This window comes from Somniosus microcephalus, chromosome 12 (assembly GCF_052327205.1).
Source record: "Somniosus microcephalus isolate GS21.2 chromosome 12, FLI_Smic_1.0, whole genome shotgun sequence".
Taxonomy (NCBI): domain Eukaryota; kingdom Metazoa; phylum Chordata; class Chondrichthyes; order Squaliformes; family Somniosidae; genus Somniosus; species Somniosus microcephalus.
In genome coordinates this window covers 152,040,073-152,060,924 of record NC_140998.1, presented here as the reverse complement: position 1 = coordinate 152,060,924, position 20,852 = coordinate 152,040,073, and the positions used below count along the sequence as shown (strand labels likewise).

General features: G+C 43.7%; 1 protein-coding gene across 4 annotated transcripts in view; it reads right to left on the bottom strand.

Annotated features, from left to right (window-relative positions):
- mgaa (MAX dimerization protein MGA a) overlaps positions 1-20,852 on the bottom strand; it is a 113,262-nt gene that overhangs the window by 72,761 nt on the left and 19,649 nt on the right. For 3 of the 4 annotated variants that reach the window (XM_086003665.1, XM_086003664.1, XM_086003666.1), the window contains exons 3-8: positions 17,685-18,840; positions 10,474-10,540; positions 9,228-9,335; positions 8,809-8,964; positions 6,428-6,538; positions 1,079-1,620 (exon numbers count right to left, since the gene is read on the bottom strand). In XM_086003665.1, coding sequence (XP_085859791.1) covers positions 1,079-1,620; positions 6,428-6,538; positions 8,809-8,964; positions 9,228-9,335; positions 10,474-10,540; positions 17,685-18,840 — 2,140 coding nt within the window. The remainder of the gene's footprint in view (positions 1-1,078; positions 1,621-6,427; positions 6,539-8,808; positions 8,965-9,227; positions 9,336-10,473; positions 10,541-17,684; positions 18,841-20,852) is intronic. The other variant, XM_086003667.1, reaches the window with a different exon arrangement.

Genomic DNA, 20,852 nt, shown 5'->3' with positions numbered 1-20,852 from the left:
AGCCCGGTACTTGAGTACTTCGAGTACTGGGCTCGCACCGTGTCATGCCCCTCCCCTTTAATAAGGATAGTAGGCCTGCAGTACCACGGCGTGACACTGCAATATTGGCTCGCGGCGCCCCAAGAGGGATGCGGGGCGCTTCCAGGAAAAATCGGCCGCGGGAGGTGCTAACTTTTTCGGGGCGCTAGTGCTGCCCAATTTTTACCCCATGATATTTTAAAAATTAAAAACAGAGACTTCAATAATTTGTATAAAATGTACTTTTTGATGTCTTCAGAGTAACTGGAGTCTGAAGGTATTACTGAGCTGGGCAAGTCAGTAAAAGGTGTATATGCTACAGAAATACAATTGAACAAGACTAAAACGGTGGAAGGTACCAAATAAATGGCATTTTGTTCCTAGCATGTGGCAACAGAATAAAATGCTGCTGCTGATGGTTAAAAAAAAATGATGCCATCTTTCAGACAAGAGGTTGAACTATCTGCCCCTTAAGGTGGATGTAAAAAAGATTCCATGGTACTATTCAAAGAAGAGCAGGGAGTTCTCCAAGTGTCCTGGCCAACATGTGTGTTTGTCTACATAACAGTAACTGCACTTCAAATGCAATTCATTGGTCATGATATTCTTTGGCACATCCATGTTCTTTCTTTATGTGCAGCTCTCAGAGGAAGGGCTAGTTAAGAAGCCACATGCTTGCATGTTTACAGTGAGGCACCACAACTCTTCAAAAGGGCAGATTGACATAATTTCTCCCCACTCAGGCAGCCTACTCTTGTGTGTTCAGGTTGAACAAGTGTGAAAATTAGCTCATTCTACAATTAATATGTTGTTAAAGCAAAGCAGAAGACTGTCTTTGCTTTAACAAAAAAAACTTTCAACGTATTAGCTTTTGAAAGTCAGTGAAGATATTTTCTCTTTTTTGTCCCAGCTGCACTCAACTTGATCAATAGTGATTACAGTGGGTGCACTGTGGTTGCTAATTCAAGATGGAGGTCAATCTCCTTGAGCTTTGCATTCTTCTAGCCCTTTGTCAAAACACTTTCCCCAGTTTTCCTTCAATATAAAACTGAACGGGTACCTGTGCTGTTAGTAGAGTAATGAGGGATGCCTCTGCTCGTTCCTCTGTAATGTAGGTCCTTGGCTTTCCATCCCAGAGGGCTCCATTCTCCAGATCCATCAACTTAATCTGCTTTTTGGATAACCCAGGGGGTCTCACGAGTGCAGAAGACAGCCGCAAACTGGAGGTTTTAGCTGGTGGGTTGGCTGGTGTTGAGGTTGGTTTTGCACTGCTTGCAGACTTCTGCTCTTTGCTGGCCGAGTTGGACTCCATTACTTTCCCACTTTGTTTGGTGGCTTTGGAAAGCTTTGGGGAAACGAAAGCGCGACTGGACGAGTGGGACCCTCCATGGGTGGCTTGGGGCGCCCGATGTTTTAATACACTATCCAATGTCCGGACATAGCTGGAACTTCTGGTGGGCATCTGATACACAACTTTTGATACTTTGCCAATGCAGAGAGCAGCCCGCTGTTCGATGATTTTCTCTTCATTTTCCAGGTATTCATCCAGTTTGTCACTTAGGAAGGCAGAGCGATTTTTTATGGAGCTTTCCAGACTGGTACCTGGAACAAACCCCAAAACAGTAAACATCAGTTAATTTGTTACTGCAGTTGAGTCCAAACAAACTTTCATCAACTGAAGTACAGTATTTTAAACTCAGCTCCCCCTCCTCACCACAGCCACCTGATGGCAGATGTGCAACTCTAACATGCCTACTGCCAGGTACTGAGCCAAGTTGCTTTGGGAAAGCTTTGCCTTTGAATGAAAAAGCCTACATGAATTAAAAAACAAAAATCACCATAAAATGAAATACAAACGTTATGGTCTGGACATACATGCCATTTTAGGGTATGTGAGGGACACAGAGATCAATCCCAACGCCTCAAATGGTAAGGCCCGAGGCGCCCCTGATGTCGCACCGAGCGGCAAGGAGCAGCATTTGGCAAGTACAAAACAAAGGCTGGGATTTTCCCATCAGAAAACGTGTGGGTTTGAAGCGTGGGGGCAGTTAAATTGTTAAAAATGTGAATCCCGACCTGATCCCGCCTCCAACTCGCCCACTTCCGGTTTTCCCAGAGGCAGGACAGGCAGCCAACCCGCTGCCACAATTTAAATATTGTGATGAGGCTGGACGCCTTTATTTTCCGCTCCATTTTGTTTTTAACTGCCTGTGGACAGGTTTCACACAATTCGTGAAACCAGGCAGTTAAACACAGGCGGGGACTGCTGCATCCAGGAGGCAAGTGGATTTATACCTACCTCCTGGATCTAGGGTCCCTAAATAACCTCACCCCCAATCGGAGACCCCCGCCTCATGAAGCCTCCGATCACCTTCCCAGACCACCCCAATGATAGTGATGAGGCCAGCCACAATCCTCCAGCACCCCCTGCCGATCCTCTGACCCCTCCGTTCCCTGGCTGACCACCCCACCCTCCGCCCGCACACGATCCCCGCTTGCCTGCCGATCCCCGACCACCTCCCAACCAATCCTGCAACCCTACCCACCCAACAAAATTCCAGCCCAAGTGTTCAGTTGCTCTTACATTAACAGTTGGAAATTGAAGCAGGAAATGCAGATATATTCTGTATATATAAAATGGTTAGCATGCTGCAGCATAATAATGGTGCAGTTATTTAATATACAGGTAATTATTTTAGTTAATTTTTGGCAGCTCACTGCCGAAAAACAATGGAAGATCGGTTCACTGCTGACGTGGCAGTGACCATCAGGTAAGTGAAGGGGGGAGGCGAAGTGATCGGGTTGGGAGGTAGTGGTGGCCGTTGGGGTGGGCAAGCGGTGGGAGGAGAAAGAGAGATAGGATTTGGGGGGGGGGCGCGGGGCACAGCAGCAGTTCGCGTTCTTTGAATGTAGCGTTGGGAGGAGCACGCTGGAGATAGTTTTCAACTTTGCTGCCTGGCCACTAATGTTCTTAGAGCAGATTCCTTATAGAACCTGCCCAGTTTTTGTTTCACTGATTGCAAATGGAGTGAAAAATCGGCTGGCTTCTACATGGGCTGGGGTGATCCGCTCCACCTGGTCGTGAGTTGAAAGTTACCTCGGTTAACTTTGCACGGTTATAGGGAGCACCTGTCTATAAACTTACAATAGCAAAATACTGCGGAGGCTGGAAATCTGAAATAACAGAAAATGCTGCAAACACTCAGCAGGTCAGACAGCATCCGCGGAGAAAGAGAAAGAGTTAACGTTTCAGGTCTGTGGCCCTTCGTCAGAACTGGGAAAAGTTAGAGATGTAACAGGTTTTAAGCAGGTGCAGAGTCAGGGAAAGGGGGAAGAAAGAACAAAAGGAACAGTCTATGATAGGGCGGACGGCATGAGTGGTTAAACATAGAAGATAGGAGCAGGAGTAGGCCATTCGGCCCCTCGAGCCTGCTCTGCCATTTAATGAGATCATGGCTGATCATCCAAATTCGGTACCCTGTCCCTGCTTTCTCCCCATATCCCCTGATCCCTTTAGCCTTAAGAAATATATTTAACTCCTTCTTGAATACATTTAATGAATTGGCCTCAACTACCTTTTGTGGTAGAGAATTCTACAGGTACACCACTCTCGGTGAAGAAATTCCTCCTCATCTCAGTCCTAAATAGCTTACCCCTTATCCTTAGCCTGTGATCCCTGGTTCTGGACTCTCCCGCCATCGAGAATATCCTTCCTGCATCTAGTCTGTCTAGTCCTGTTAGAATTTTATAAGTTTCAATGAGATCCCCTCTCATTCTTCTAAACTCCAGCGAATATAAGCCTAATCAACCCAATCTTTCTTCATACGTCATTCCTGCCATCCCAGGTATCAGTCTGATGAATCTTCGCTGCACTCCCTCCATGGCAAGAACATCCTTCCTCAGATAAGGCAACCAAAACTGCACACAATACTCAAGCTGTGGTCTCACCAAGGCCCTGTACAACTGCAGCAAGACATCCTTGCTCCTGTACTCAAATCCTCTCGCTATGAAGGCCAACATACCATTTGTCTTCTTAACCGCCTGCTGCACCTGCATGCTTACCTTCAGCAACTGGTGCACAAGGACACCCAGGTCTCGTTGCACTTCCCCTTTTCCAAATCTATTGTCGTTCAGATAATAATCTGCCTTCCTGTTTTTGCCACCAAAGTGGATAACCTTGCATTTATCCACATTATACTGCATCTGCCCAATCACCCAACCTGTCCAAATCATACTGAAGTTTCTCTGCATTCTCCTTACAGCACACACGCCCACCCAGCTTTGTGTCGTCTGCAAACTTGGAGATATTACATCTAGTTCCCTCGTCTAGATCATTAATATATATTGTGAATAGCTGGGGTCCTAGGACCGATCCCGGCGGTACCCCACTAGTCACTGCCTGCCACTCGGAAAAAGAGCCGTTTATACCAACTCTTTGCTTCCCGTCTGCAAACCAGTTCTCTATCCAAGACAGTACCTTACCCCCAATCCCATGTGCTTTAACTTTGCACGCTAATCTCTTATGCGGGACCTTATCGAAAGCCTTCTGAAAGTCCAAATACACCACATCCAGTGGTTCTTCCTCATCTATTCTACTAGTCACATCCTCAAAAAACTCCAGTAGATTAGTCAAGCACAATTTACCTTTTGTAAATCCATGTTGACTTTGTCCGATCCCGTCGCTGTTTTCCAAGTTCTCTGCTATTACATCTTTTATAATGGACTCTAGCATTTTCCCCACTGCCGAGGTCAGGCTTACCGGTCTATAATTCACCGTTTTCTCTCTACCACCTTTTTTAAATAGTGGGGTTACATTAGCTACCCTCCAATCCATGGGAACTGTTCCAGAGTCTATAGAATTTTGGAAGATGACCAGCAATGCATCTATTTCTAGGGCCACTTCCTCAAGTACCCGAGGGTGTAGATTATCAGGCCCTGGGGATTTATCAGCCTTCAATCCAATCAATTTCCCTAACACCATTTCCCTACAAATATTGATTTCATTCAATTCCTCCCTCTCATTAGACCCTATGTTCCCCGACATCTCGGAGGTAATTTGTGTCCTCCTTTGTGAAGACAGAACCAAAGTATGTATTTAATTGGTCTGCCATTTCTTTGTTCCCCATTATTGGCCCAGAACTTCGGGTCCCCACGGGTGAGTGCGCGCTGGGTACTCACCCGTAGGCCCAATGAAAATGCCAGTTTTGTGCATGCACTGCGCATGCGCGGGAAACCGGAACTTCCGTTCCCTTAAAGGAAGGGATTCACAGGTCGAACGCGTGCAGGAGAGGCAGCGCGTACGCCTGGAACTTCCGTTTTTTTTTGCAGGTTTCTCCGGGAGGGTTAGTCTTCAGGAGCTACGCTTATAAAAAGCAGTCGCAAGGCCTGCTTTTAACAAGGTAAGTGGTGAATTAAGTAAAATTAAAACATTTTTTCCACAGATTTATTATTTTTAAATACTTTAAAAGAAAGTTAAGTTTATTTTTAGCCCTGTTAGAAAGTGTAATTATTTTTTCAAAAAATAACTATTTTAAACAATTTAAATTTATGTAATTTAGTTATTTTAAAAATATGATGTTTCTTTTTAAATTTATTTGAAGTTTTAGTGATGTTTTGGGGCTGAACTGTATTCATAGATTTGACAGGTCTTCCTGTCAAATCTACGAACAGATTCCCTGCTACCATTGGCTCTCCATGGCCCACGTGATCCCAGGGGACGCTTCGAATCAACTGCGCCCCTGGGATACACAAGCACTGTGCGCCAGCAGTTGGAGCAGGCCCAGGATCGGAATCCCACACGGGCCCACAGCCGGCACGCTAGGTAAGTGCAGGTCGGAGGCTTGCACCCGCGGGAAGCCTCCGACCCGAATTTCTGGGCCATTAATTCCCCTGATTCTGACTGCAAGGGACCTACGCTTGACTTCACCAATCTTTTTCTCTTCACATATCTATAGAAGCTTTTACAGTCAGTTTTTATGTTTCCTGCAAGCTTACTCTCATACTCTATTTCCCCCCTCTTAATTAATCCCTTTGTCCTCCTTTGCTGAATCCTAAACTGCTCCCAATCCTCAGGTTTGCTGCTTTTTCTGGCCAATTTAAATGTCCTCTCCTTGGATCTTATGCTATCCCCAATTTCCCTTGTTGCAATGTTGCAAATGAGGATGGCAGAATCATCAACAGCTGCCACGTGGAAAAATAAGGGCAGGGGTTATAGTCTGAAATTGTTGAACTCAATGTGGAGTACAGAAGGCTGCTGTTCCTCGAGCTTATGTTGAGCTTCATTGGAACAGCGCAAGAGACCAAGGACAGAGAGGTCGGAGTGGGAGTGGAACGGAGAATTAAAGTGACATGTGACCAGAAGCTCGGGGTCACCCTTACGGACTGAACGGAGGTGTTCCGCAAAACTTACTCTGTTTGGAAGGAGACTCCCCTGACTGCTGTCCAAGCTTTTGCTTCCAGCCCTTCAGCTTTGTGAAATCATTTGTTTTTCCTGTTCTGGAAACAAAGGGAATTTCTTCTTCTGCAGAATGTTAATATAATTTAAAAAAATTAGAGGCGACCACACCAACTGCAATCACACAATTTCAAATCTAAAAACTTGTGCATCAGCTATAGCCACTAATAAAATTAGGAGGCAAGGAGAAGTAAAGATTAAAAATAAGGCCTCATCATAATCTAGTTTAAGAATCTGGATTTACAACTGGTTTGGAACAACTGCTGTAAGATCCAATCATCTCCCAGAGAAAGGCATTCTATTTATAAAAGTGGGAAAAGCAGGGTATCCCTTTTCTGTGTGTCTTTTTTAAACAGAAGTTATTTGAGTGAGGCGAGGAAGAGAAACAATAACCTAAGGTTGAGTCAGCTCTCAAACACTGGGTTAGAGGGAGCACTGGAGGTGGACTGAGGGTGAACAGCTAACCCACCAACTGTGCTGTGGAATGGTATGCCTGGGTTGGAGGGGTAGGGAAGGGGAAGAAGATAATATTGCTTTTAGACAGAGAAAAGCAACTTAACCAGAACATAGGGGGTTAAATTCCTGCTGATTAGATATGCTTGAGATCTCTGCTTGGAGAAAACATTGAGAATCATAACTTATGGTTATGTTCGTATATCCAAACCACGAGTGCAAGTAACCTGCTCTCGGACAGCTACCAATGTGGCCCAGAAAGTAGCCAACAGGAGCCTCTCTCTCCAACTGCACCACTCGAAATTTCCCGGCCTCAGCTCGATTATCGCCATACAACAGCATGTCACGGAGGGGGAAGTGTGTGGGGAGCAATACTAGAACATACACAAGAATTAGGAGCAGGAGTAGGCCATACAGCCCCTCGAGCCTGCTCTGCCATTCAATAAGATCATGGCTGATCTTAGACCTCAACTCCACTTTCCTGCCCGATCTCCATATCCCTCGATTCCTCTAGAATTTAAAAATCTATCTATCGCAGCTTTGTATATACTCAACTATTCAGCATCCACAGTCCTTTGTGGTAGAGAATTCCAAATATTCACAACCCTCTGAGTGAAGAAATGTCTCATCTCAGTTTTAAATGGCCTACCCCTTATCCTGAGACGATGCCCCCTAATTCTAGACTCTCCAGCCAGGGGAAACAACCTCAGCATCTACCCTATCAATCCCCCTCAGTATCTTGTATGTTTCAATAAACTCCAGAGAGTATAGGCCCAATCTACTCAATCTCTCCTCATAGGACAACTCTCTCAACCGAGGAATCAATCTAGTGACCCTTCGTGCACTGCCTCGAAGGCAAGTATATCCTTCCTCAGATAAGGAGACCAAAACTGTGCACAGTACTCCAGGTGTGGTCTCACCAAGGCCCTGTACAATTGTAGAAAGACTTCTTACTCTTGTACTCTAACCCCCTTGCAATAAAGGCCAACTTGCCATTTGCCTTCCTAATTGCTTGCTGTACCTGCATGCTAACTCTCTGTTTATTGTACTAGGACACCTAAATATCTCTGAACACCAACATTTAAGTTTTGAAGAAGGGTTCAACCCGAAACGTCAACTCAAATTTCTCTCCACGGATGTTGCCTGACCTGCTGAGTTTTTCCAGCATTTTCTGTTATTACCAACATTTAATAGTTTCCTACCATTTAACAATATTCTGTTTTTCTATTCTTCCTACCAAAGTGAATAACCTCATTTCCCCACATTATACTCCATATGATTTTAGTCATCAGAAAAATTGGTTTTAGCTTGGTTCATTACAATTTTACTTGGTTATAGTTCTTTCATTAAAAAAAATCACCTAGTTTTGAATATAGTCGTTACCAAATTTTAGTCATTTATTTTAGTTTTCACAAATTGAGTGAAAATTTTTGCTGTGTTATTTCATTTTAGTCTTCTATAGATTTTTTCAAAATTTGTGTTTCAAAATTGCTGCCATCATTTCATTTTCACACAACTCCACAATCCACAATAAATTAACTGGCACTTACATGAAAACTAAGAATTTAGTTGCATTTCAATTTCTAACATCTATTCTAACAATGGCTTTGCCTATTAATCAGTGCTTTAGGCTTAGAAACAAGTTTGATTTCAGTCTTGTCTCTGAATTTTAATTACAATCAGAAAAAAAAAATAGTCCTAACCTTCATAGTCATTGATGGAAATAGAATCTCAGTCAAGACCATTTTCATCGCTAAAGCTAATACTGATATGGATGGGGGAAGAACTGAATGTGGGTCCTATCAGTCCATGGTGCCAAACATTTCTGATTAATGCACAGACATATAACAGATAATTTTCTACTAAATTAACAGTTTGCTCACCGAGAGGACCTTGGACAGCTTGTCTGGAAGCAGAGCGTTCTAAGGTATCTCTCCAAGCAGGTCTAAAGACTGCTGCTGATGTGGGCGGTATTACCACTCCTAAGTGTTTCAGGTTTAGGCTGACTGTTGACATCAGGGAACTCAGCTTAAAATCAACTGTAGGGGGCAATACATGCAGTTAATCAGACATAAAAGCTTTTCAAAGAATACTCCATGAAAACAGATTGTGGTTCATGTTCTACCTTGTCTAGATTACATTATTTTCCTGCAACATGCAGAATGACTGCATGAAACAGACCAAATCAAACTAGGAAACAAGCCAAACTAAAGCATCTCAGACCACTTTGATATGTTTTTAACATCTTTCACCGACTAGCTTATTGGCGCAAACTTTCATGCAGTATTACCAAGTAAGTCACCTGATTCAAGTGATGGGTGCATAATAACTCTGGGATCCAAATGAGTCAAGTCCTCAATCAGCTGCTCTTCCAGTCGTTCAATTTTCTCCTCATCACTTTCTTGGGGAACTGCAAGAATGGAAAGTCACATTACACAATGATTTTCAATGAGCATGAGTACCGAGGGAGAAAAAAGAATCAGAGAAAATGCAGACAGAACTCAAATCCCAATTTGATTTATCCACTAAATCACTTAAAATTTCAGCCTGCAACGCACTCCCAAGCAGATTACTTAATTTAGACGGAGTGGAGAACATTAATATAAAATTACTATGCTCCAAGCAATACTTGAAACAAGAAGGAATCTCCCACTCTCCTAGTGGATAAGTGAAAGTAGACTCTCAGTTGAAGCATTAACATTCTGCCAAATAACATCTTTTTTTAAAAAAGAGCCGTTTCAATATCTGGTTAGGAAAGGGACTGAAGGTTATAGGGATAAAAAAATAAAGATAGATAATTAAATGTTGTGTGGACTCAAAAGTTGCTAAGCTGCTGGGACCTTGGAAATGTTATAGAATATACAGCACAGAAACAGGCCATTCGGCCCAACCAATCCATGCCAGTGTTTACTCCACTCAAGAGTTGTATAAGGAAGACAAATTAGTCTGGATGTTAAAGCAGAATTCAAGGTTAGACATACATCTTGCAGCCCTGCTTGAGTTACCATTGAGAAAAAGGGAGAAAGTTCTTAATAGCTTTCCCCAGGATATTAATGATTTGGTAGAGGCCATGACAGTGCAACTGATGTGATCTGTAGAAGAAATAAAACTGAAGAGTGGAATGGCCTTTCCTGTTCCAAGCTCTCTTATGTTCTTATTTATCCATTTTCCCTAAGGAATGTATTACCTCTTTGCTCCTCACAATACCGCCCCGTGTATGACGTTGAAATCCTTTATTAAACCCTCCCATAGGCAAATTCAGATCATATGGCTCTCAATAGCACAAAGTTCTGTTGCACATTCTCCCAGAAGGTTATTTCTGATCAGTTAGTTAGTGATTTAAATGTTGATTTTGCTCATTTCTGCCACTGATTTCATAAACTGCCATGTAGCTCTCGTCAAAAGCAACAGAAAGGTAATGGTACAAACAGAACCTTGGGTAATACCATACTGAGAGCAACTTCTCAAACTTCACATCGGGATTTGTGTGGCCGACGGTATCACAGCTCAGCACACACAAGGAAGAAGAGACTTTGCGTGGTTAGTACCTGTCTGATGGATGGGATCACTCGGGTCCTCTGGCATCTGCTCAACCAGGTGGGACTGCAGAGCATCCTGTACAGATATCAATTCAAACACTTAAGTGAGACAAAGACCAAACAAATCAGAACTACACATGCAGGAACACGTTAGTCAGCAAAACCGGTTTCTTTAAAAGACACAGAAATTAACAAGAGGTGGATTGTAGGGAAAGGAAACAGCTCTGATTGAACCACCCCTTTCATAACCCTCATCCAGCAGTTAGAATAAACAGCGACATGTTTGAGCTCTAAAGCAAACATCAAGGCTTACTCTCCAAGCCACTGTGTCAGTTTCCCTGGCTACCTTCTTCCAAGGCATCTCTCGTATCCCACTGCGCGCGCTCCCTGCCTCCTACCCATGTCCCATCGGTTGCTGTACTCTCCTGCCTGCCTGAGCTGATGTTGCCACTACAATGGCCTGGATTTTGCGATCGGGGATCTGGGACCTGTGTGAACATGGCAAGCAACAGTGCATCTCCTCAACCAATCAGATTGAAGAATCCTTACTAAAGCATGCAGAGTCTAAACCAGGAAGTGTAAATGAGAATATTTAATTCATTGTAAAATCATGTACAGAGAGCGAAAGAGAGGGACAGAGAGAGATAAAAAAGACAAAGAAAAAAACATTTAATTTTTTTTTTAAAGAAAAGACTTGCATTTATACAGTGCCTTTCTCGACCTCAGGATGTCCCAATGCGCTTTACAGCCAATGAAGTACTTTTGAAGTGTAGTCATTGTTGTAATGTAGGAAACACAGCAGTCAATTTGCTCACAGTAAGCACCCACATACAGCAATATGATAGTGACCAGATAATCTGTTTCAGTGATGTTGATTGAGGGATAAATATTGGCCAGGGAGAAATCCCCTGCTCTTCTTCGAAATAGTGCCATGGGATCTTTTACATTAACCTGAGAGCGCAGACAGGGCCTCCAACAACAATTAAAATCTGAAGGAATGAGACTCCATGTTTGTAAAAGTTAATATTCAGTACCAGAGAGGTTGTTTGGCAATAATTAAGACTTATTAGGTCGTTAAAAATGCACTTACACTTGAATAAACAAGTCCTAACTTTTTCTGGAATGTTTAGTGAGTATCCAGTGGGTAAGTATCACAACTTCACGCACTGGTGTACTGTATTTGAATGCTGAGTCTATCCTGTACCTGTGTAGCAAAGCTTCTGGAGGAGCAGGGCAACTCAGACAGCAACTTCCTGATTTCCATGTTTAACTTCGCGCATGTGCAGATGCCAGAAATTGCTGTCCAATTTACTCCTTAATAGCAGTGAGCGATGTTAGCATCACAGTTATTCTTACCACAAAATCCAGGCCATTATCTTTCACACCCAAGTCCACAAACAAAACATAAGAGTAGATTTAGCAATCCTCTGCTCCTACAGGAGATGCAGGCTTGAAGGGAAAGTTGGTCTGAGAGGGCTACAATATATCTAATGTAAACTTTTAGTGCAGCTCTGTGCTGGGGTATGGGATCGAAAAATTCACTCTATATACATGTAGCCTCTCGATTGTTAGTTTCAACATTAGTCTTGAATGAAGTTTGTTAGTTTGCTCTCTGGATTCACAGAGAGCAGGTCTACCAATCTTGGACAAGGTCATGTTGGGAAGAAGGGAAGAGAAACAAGATATTCTGTCACAAGCATCTGAACAGTCAAGTGCACAGCCAGTTAAGGAGTGATAGGCAGCATCTTTAGGCCAGACAACCCAATTCCCTGATACTATTTTTTTCTTAAAAAGCCTTTACTGGAAACACATAACTTATTGTAACAACCCCATCCCACCTTCTCCAGTTAGTGGAGTGTTAAATTATATATTGTATGTTTGGTCTTCCTTCAAACTCAACAATATAAAAAGGGGCAAGCGCCATTCTCGGATATTAATTTCTTAAGGGACAATGTCCTTAAATGTTTTTTCCTCTTTGGGAAGTATTCCAGATTCTATTTATAAGTGGAGGCTCATTAAATAAGGAATACTGTAATACAAATTAGTATCACTTACCAACAAATACATCAACAATAGCACCTTAAAGGATAGAAGGTAGCTAATTTTTTTTTAAATACATCTGGGTGCACTTCGACCTGCAATGGGAATACTCTTCCTCGTCATTAGTTCAAACTCCATATACAAACGGTGAAAAAAAAATCAGTATATAATCCATGTTAAGACTATTAAAAGGACAATTTCTTCACCTCTAATATACAAGATCTCATTCTGCTAACACATCCAAGTTCATTTGAAACTAGCCAGCAGGAGTGCGACAAGAAGGTCTACCAATCTTGGACAAGGTCATGTTGGTAAGTCCTGGATGATGTTCAGGCTTGGGCTGCTAAGTGGCAGGTAACATCTGCGCCACAGAAGTGCCAGGCAATGGCTGGGTCCCGTCTCCAACAAGCGAGTCTAACCACTGCCCCTTGACATTCAATGGCATTAGCATCGCCGAATCCCCTACCATCAACATCCTGGGAGTCACCATTGACCAGAAACTTAAATGGACCAGCCACATAAATACTGTGGCAACAAGAGCAGGTCAGAGGCTGGGTATTCTGTGGCGAGTGTCTCACCTCCTGACTCCCCAAAGCCTTTCCACCATCTATCTACAAGGTACAAGTAAGCAGCCCGCTTGATTGGTACCCCAGCCACCGCCTTAAACGTTCACTCCCTCCACCACTGGCGTACCGTGGCTGCAGTGTGTACCATCTACAAGATGCACTGCAGCAACTCGCCAAGGCTTCCCAAACCCGCAACCTCTTCCACCTAGAAGGACAAGGGCAGCAAGTGCATGGGAACACCACCACCTCCAAGTTCTCCTCCAAGTCACACACCATCCTGACTTAGAAGTATCTCGCCGTTGCTTCATCGTCACGGTGTCAAAATCCTGGAACGCCCTCCCTAACAGCACTGTGGGAGTACCTTTACCACACGGACTGCAGTGGTTCAAGGCGGCGGCTCACCGCCACCTTCTCAAGGGTAATTAGGGATGGGCAATAAATGCCGGCCTTGCCAGCAACGCCCACATCCCATAAACGAATTTAAAAAGTGTTTATGCACGAATGCAAGAAAAACATAGGAAAATGGGAAACTCCAAGTCAACCAAGGGGAAAGGCTGGGAGGAGCATTTCTCGCTTAAAAGCGACAATGATCTCAGCCACCCCGATAAAGGCAAGTTGTGTTTGACAAATTTAACAAATCCATGCTGGTCGTCATTGGTTAACCCATACATTTCTAAATGTTTATTCAGGCTAAATTTAGAAATTTCAGAGGAGAAGTGAAAAAGAAAATAAGAGGGGCAAAGAGAGGGTATGAGAATAGATTTGGCAGCTAACATAAAAGGTAATCCAAAAGTCTTCTATACTCATAAATAATCAACAGTAAAAGGAGGGGTGGGGGCAATTAAGGACCAAAAAGGAGACCTATGCATGGAGGCAGAGGGCATGGCTGAGGTACTAAATAAGTACTTTGCATCTGTCTTCACCAAGGAAGAAGCTGCCAGAGACATAGTCAAAGAGGAGGTAGAGGAGATACTAGATGTGATAAAAATTGATAAAGATGAGATACTAGATGTGATAAAAATTGATAAAGATGAGGTACTAGAAAGGCTGGCTGTACTTAAAGTAGATAAGTCACCAGGACCGGATGGGATGCATCCTAGGATGCTGAGCGAAAAGAAATTGTGGAGGCACTGGCCATAATCCTCTTTAGAAACGGGGCTGGTGCCAGAGGATTGGAGAATTGCAAATGTTACACCCTTGTTCAAAAAAGGGTGTAAGGATAAACCCAGCAACTACAGGCCAGTCAGTTTAACCTTGGTAGTGGGGAGGCTTTTAATCCGGGACAAAATTAAGTCACTTGGACAAGTGTGGATTAATTAAGGAAAGTCAGCACAGATTTGTGAATGGCAAATCGTGTTTAACTAACTTGATTGAGTTTTTTTGATGAGGTAACAGAGAGGGTTAATGAAGGCAATGCGGTTGACGTGGTGTGCATGGATTTCCAAAAGGCATTTGACAAAGTGCCACATAATATGCTTGCTAGCAAAGTTGAAGCCCATGGAATAAAAGGGACAGTGGCTGCATGGATACGAAATTGGCTAAGTGACAGGAAACAGGGAGTAGTGGTGAGCGGTTGTTTTTCGGACTGGAGGAAGGTATACAGTGGTGTTCCCCAGGGGTCGGTACTAGGACCACTGCTTTTCTTGATATATATTAATGACTTGGACGTGGGTGTACAGGGCACAATTTCAAAATTTGCAGATGACAGAAAACTTGGAAGTATAGTGAACAGTGAGCAGGATAGTGATAGACTTCAAGAGGACATAGACAGGCAGGTGAAATGGGCGGACAAAATTTAATACAGAAAAATGAGAAGTGATACATTTTGGTAGAAAGAATGAGGAGAAGAAATATAAATTAAGGGGTGCAATCCTAAAAGGGGTGCATGAACAGAGAGACCTGTGGTATCAGTGCAGAAATCGTTGAAGGTGGCAGAGCAGGTTGAGGAAGCAGTTAAAAAAGCTTACGGGATCCTGGGCTTCATGAATAGAGGTATATAGTACAAAAGCGTGGAAATGATGATGAACCTGTATCAAAAGACTGGTTTGGCCTCAATTGGAGTAGTGTGTCCAATTCTGGGCAGCATACTTTAGGAAGGATGTGAAGGCCTTCGAGATGGTGCAGAAAAGATTTAAGAGAATGATTCCAGGGATGAGGAACTTCAGTTATGTGGATAGACTGGAGAGGCTGGGGTTGTTCTCCTTAGAGCAGAGAAGATTGAGGAGATTTGATAGAGGTATTCAAAATCATAAGGAGTCTGGACAGAGTAGAGAGAAACTGTTTCCATTGGCAGAGGGGTCGAAAGCCAGAGGACACAGATTTAAGGTGATTGGCAAAAGAACCAAAGGCGGCATGAGAAAAAACCTTTTTACTCAGCGAGTGGTTATGATCTGGAATGCACTGCCTGAAAGGGTGGTGGAGGCAGACTCAATCATGGCTTTCAAAAGGGAGTTGGATAAGTACCTGAAAGAAATTTTTTGCAGAGTTATGGGGAAAGGGCGGGGGAGTGGGACTAGCTGAAGTGCTCCTGCAGAGAGCCTGCATGGGCTCGATAGGCCGAATGGCCTTCTTCCATGCTGTAACCATTCTGACGAAGGGTTCAACCCGAAACGTTGACTCTGTTTCTCTCTCCTCAATGCTGCCTGACCTGCTGAGTGTTTCCAGCATTTTCTGTTGTTATTTGTAACCATTCTATGATTCTTTTATTTAGAATTAGAGAACAATGGAGCTGGGAAGATGCAAATATGCAGAGATTGGAAACTCTATATAGGAAAACCTATTCCAAACACTTTAACAATGGCTGCTTGCATTTATATTACACCTTTAACATAGTAAAACAAAAAAGAGTTTGCAGATGAATAAGTGCTACAGTTAACATGTTCCTGTGGAGAAACTGGAAGATATTACTAGACCTTTCTCCTGATGTAATCGAAAACAAGAGGTACAATATCAGAATGAGACCTTCAATGAAGCTGTATTGAGGCAAAACGGGCTTAGCAAGGTCAATCAAGGGAAAATAGTGTGGGTTGGCCACAAATCGATGGAGGCGGCACAACAGCCCGACAAGCAGCAGTCCCGCCTCCAACGCACCCCTATTGGTGAAATCGCCCCCAGAGTTCAACTCTTTCAGATCAGAACCACCGCTCCCATGTTTCCAGATAGCAGTTGCTAGTAATGATTCTGCTTTTGTTATTTTCAGCTCCTCTAGACCCATCTTGTTTCTTTTCTTGTCCTATTACTCTACCCCCTTTCCTCAAACCATCTCGTCATTTAATCACTCCTGCCTTCCACCCTACCAGACCTCCCCTTATGTTCTTTCCTCACCTTGCCCCTTTCCCTGTCTCTATACTTGCTTAAAACCTGTTAAATCTTTAACTTTTTCCAATTCTGATGAAAAGTCATCAACCTGAAATATTAACTCTTTCTTTCTCCACAGATGCTGCCTGACCTGTTGAGTATTTCCAGCATTTTCTGTTTTATTTCAGATTTCCAGCATGCGCAGTATTTTGCTTTTACATTAGATTACAAGGGGTTGTTAAATTGGTCTTATTACGCAAAATGGGCTCATAGTAAATTGGCAGCCTCGCGTCGATTTTCTTTGTGGGCATGATGTAAAATAGGCTTCTAATTCAGTATGAGCCCGTTTCACACTGCTGGCGCAATGGGTTTTGTGCCTACGGATGCAATGAAGCTGAATAAACCTGCGCGTGGCTGAAACCACCACACCCCCTCAGTACCACTTCAATGATTATTTTTACTGATACTTTTGGATTTAATAACTTCCCCAAACCATCGCTGTCCAGAGATGGTCAATTACAAAAAAAACCACCATTAGTTTATTTATGATTTTGGTTTTTTGAATATTTTACATTATGACTATCTAAGCAGTCACACAAAATACAAAAATGCCCACTTGTAACTGTTTTTCCAATATGCCTAGTACCGCAACTGAGGTCATTGTTTTAACAATGTTTTCTGCATTGTGATGCACTCTCTTTAACCCTCAACACAAATTAAATGAGATATGTCATGAATCTTATCATGACTCATGAAGTAACACTGGGCGGCCAGCTGGTGGCACTGTCTAAGGAGTATAAATACTCGGGCGTGGGCCCAGCTTGCTCAGGATGTTTCTGTAACCAGGAACTAGTGATGTAACTAGAAATCTCATGGTTTTGAAACAGTTGATTAAAGCCTTGTTTTATACTCAAACCAAGTGCTCAGTAGTCTTTTTACATCAAGATACAGGAAACTTTCTGGTATCCGGCACGGACGGGACCGACGTGGTGCCGGTTCAGCAACAATTCCGGATAACCGAACGCTATAGCGAAAGATACGGGCCTTAGAGCTCCATATGAAGCAACAAACCCTGTTGCTTAGCTTCAGAACAACATCCACAAGTTGCAAGCGTCTCTGTAGCTTAGCAACAGCTGCAGCCAAACCCTTGCCTTCCTCAATTTGTTGCTGTGCAAGTAATAAAAGTTAGCTGAAACCGACTCCTGAATTTTGCCGGTTAACCGACATTTCCGGTTATTTAGGGGCCGGTTAATCGAAAGTTTCCTGTACATGTCCCAGTATGTGGGTAACATAATATTTCTGGTTATGTGGCCTCACCTGAGATGCATACGACACAAAGGTAACACCCTCCACATCATCCAGGTCTGGACTAACATCACAGAACGTTTCTTCCCGTTCCAGAAGGTGTTCAGAGGAGGCCAGAGAAGCGGCCGTTTCCGAGACAGAATGGGATGGTTTTGTAGACAGCCGCAGCTTTTTTGGTCGACCCCGTCTAGAAGCTCCCACCGGGGACTGCTGCTCCAACACACGTGGGGACCTGGAACTGGTACGTGGTACAGGCGATTCCTCAGTACAATCAGTTGTGCCACCTGGAGGTCTCCAGATCCCCGAACTGAATACCTTAGCAGACAAACGTGTAGACTTAGAGCAGACAGGTAACACAGGGGAGTCCTCAGTACAATTATCTGCCCTACCTGGAGAGCTCCAAATTCCAGAACTTAATGCCTTTGCAGTAAGTTTAACCTTGCGAAATCGGAAACCTTCTCCAGAGGCCTTTTGGGACGGCATACTATGTGAAGCAGTTGAGCTATGTGCCACTGCAGAGGTGCTACTTTTCTTCTCAGTTCTTCCCGACACGGAGTCATTCTCTTTGTATCCAGCACACTCTAGCGATGAATCCACATTGCCCAGTTTCGATTTTTCAGCAGAGCTGGGTGAGTGGATAGGTTTTTCTGCTGAGTTTGGAGAACGGAGAGCAAGAGGGATCAGAGGTGCCCAGTTCCTCCGACAAGGAGACAACAGATTTTGCGGCAGTTCAGATATTTTTATAGTACCCTTTGTAATAGTGCATGGTTCCAGATAAACTATAGGCATTTTGCCGCTTTCCATTCGCAGCATTTTGGCTTTGGCTACCCCGTCGGGGCTGCTCAGTGGCCGTTTGGTAACCCCAGAAGTAGTTGCATCCACTTCACCAGTGCCGTTTTTATCAATAACTTTATTAACTAGCTCACTACTGGTCCCATCAACTTGCCCCTCTGATGCTGGAGTGCTCTGACTGGAAGAAGAATCTAAATAATCCTCCTCACATTTCAGTCCAGCACTGTCAAGATCCTCTGGGTTTGCTGCATGGTAGTACTCGTAGTCGTCTGGTGGCTCTTCCTTGATAATAATATTAAAAGATTCCTCCTGGTCTTCAGGTGATGCAACACTGGATGGGTGAGCTGAATACACATTAGGGAGTTGCTTCAAGATGCTGGAGGAAAATAAAGAAGAGCGCTTAAATACACTGCATACAGGATATCCTCAAGTAACCAATATATATCCAACCTCTAACCCTACAGTAACTGGGTGCAATCGTTCACCTTTGAGCAGTGATCGTCAGTGTTTGCAGCACCTCAATGCTGTCAAACACTGACAGGACAACTGTTAAACTCTAAGGAAACCGTCTGATGATGCGTCATCAAGTGATGTCATCAGACTCACTTCCTGTTAATTGGCCGGTAAGCCCGCAGGGCAGGCTTAACAAGGCCAATCAAGGGAAAATCACGTCTGCAGAGCGGATACAGCTGAAGTGGGACCGGAACCCGAAAACCAGCTGTCCCGCCCCCATCCCGCCTCCTCCATTAAATTCATGGCCTTAGTGTCTGAACATGAAAGACAAGATAGAATTTTCAGTATGTTACTCTATCTTTCTCTTTCAGGTGCTAACCGAACTGCTATGCAGTTTACAACAACTTGTATTTATATAGCACCTTTAACGTAGTAAAATGTCCCATGGCACTGCGCAGGAGTATTTTCAGACCAAAAAAATGACACCAATCCACATAAGGATAAATTAGGGCAGGTGACCAAAAGCTTGGTCAAAGAGGTAAGTTTTAAGGAGTGTCTTAAAGGGGGAAAGAGAGGTAGCAAGGCAGACAGGTTTAGGCAGGGAATTGCAAAGCTTAAGGCCGAAGCAACAGAAGGCACAGCCACCAAAGGTTGAGCGATTATAATCAGGAATCCTCAAGAGGGCAGAATTAGAGGAGCGCAGATATCTCGGGGAGTTGTGGGCTGAAGGAGATTAGAGAGATAGGGAGGGACGAGGCCATGGAGGGATTTGAAAACAAGGATGAGAATTTTGACATCGAGGCGTTGCTTAACCGGGAGCTAATGTAGGTCAGCGAGCACAGGGGTGATGGGTGAACGGGACTTGGTGCAAGTTTGGACACGGGCAGCCAAGTTTTGGATGACCTCAAGTTTATGGAAGGTGGAATGTGGGAGGCCAGCCCAGGAGTGCATTGGAAGAGTCAAGTCTAGAGGTAACAAAGGCATGGGTGAGGGTTTCAGCAGCGGATGAGCTGAGGCGGGGCGAAGACGGGTGATGATACGGAGATGGAAATAGGCGTTCTTTGTTATGCTGCGGATATGTGGTTGGAAGCTCATTTCAGGGTCAAATATGACACCAAGGTTGCGAACAGTGTGGTTCAGCCTCAGACAGATGTTAGGGAGAGGGATGGAGTCAGTGGCTAGGGAACGGAGTTTGTGGCCGGGACCGAAAACAGTGGCTTCTGTCTTCCCAATATTTAATTGGAGAAATTTCTGCTCATCCAAAACTGTATGTCGGACAAGCAGTCTGAAAATTTAGAGACCGTGGAGGGGTTGAGAGAAGAGGTAGAGCTGGGTGTTGTCAGAGTACATTTGGAAATTGATGCTGTGTTTTCGGGTGATGTCGCCAAGGGGCAACATGTAGATGAGAAATAGGAGGGGGCCATGGATAGATCTTGGGGGACACCAGAGGTAATGATGTGGGAGCGGGAAGAGAAGCCATTGCAGGTGATTCTTTGGTTACGATTAGATAGATGGGAATGGAACCAGGCGAGTGCAGTCCCACCCAGCTGGACGACGGTGGAGAGGCATTGGGAGAAGGATGGAGTGGTCAACCGTGTCAAAGGCTGTAGACAAGTCAAGTTTATGCCTTTATATCTAATTTTCAGCATTTATACTTTTTCATATACATTATATAAAAACGAAAAATGTTGCAAATGGTACACACTTTCTGTCCAAAAACCTGTCATAAATATTGGCCACGCTTTTCTCATTACTTAGTGTTAAAATGGTACATCAACATTTAGAATGGGAATTTTTCTGTATGAAGTGTTGCGTGTCACAATATACTTGCAGGATTTGGTCACTAGATGATGATATGGCTCAAGTACCTCGATGGTGTCTCCAACTTGGTCTGTCTGCCATCTCCCTTTTCACTATTTTCACAAGCAAGTTTTG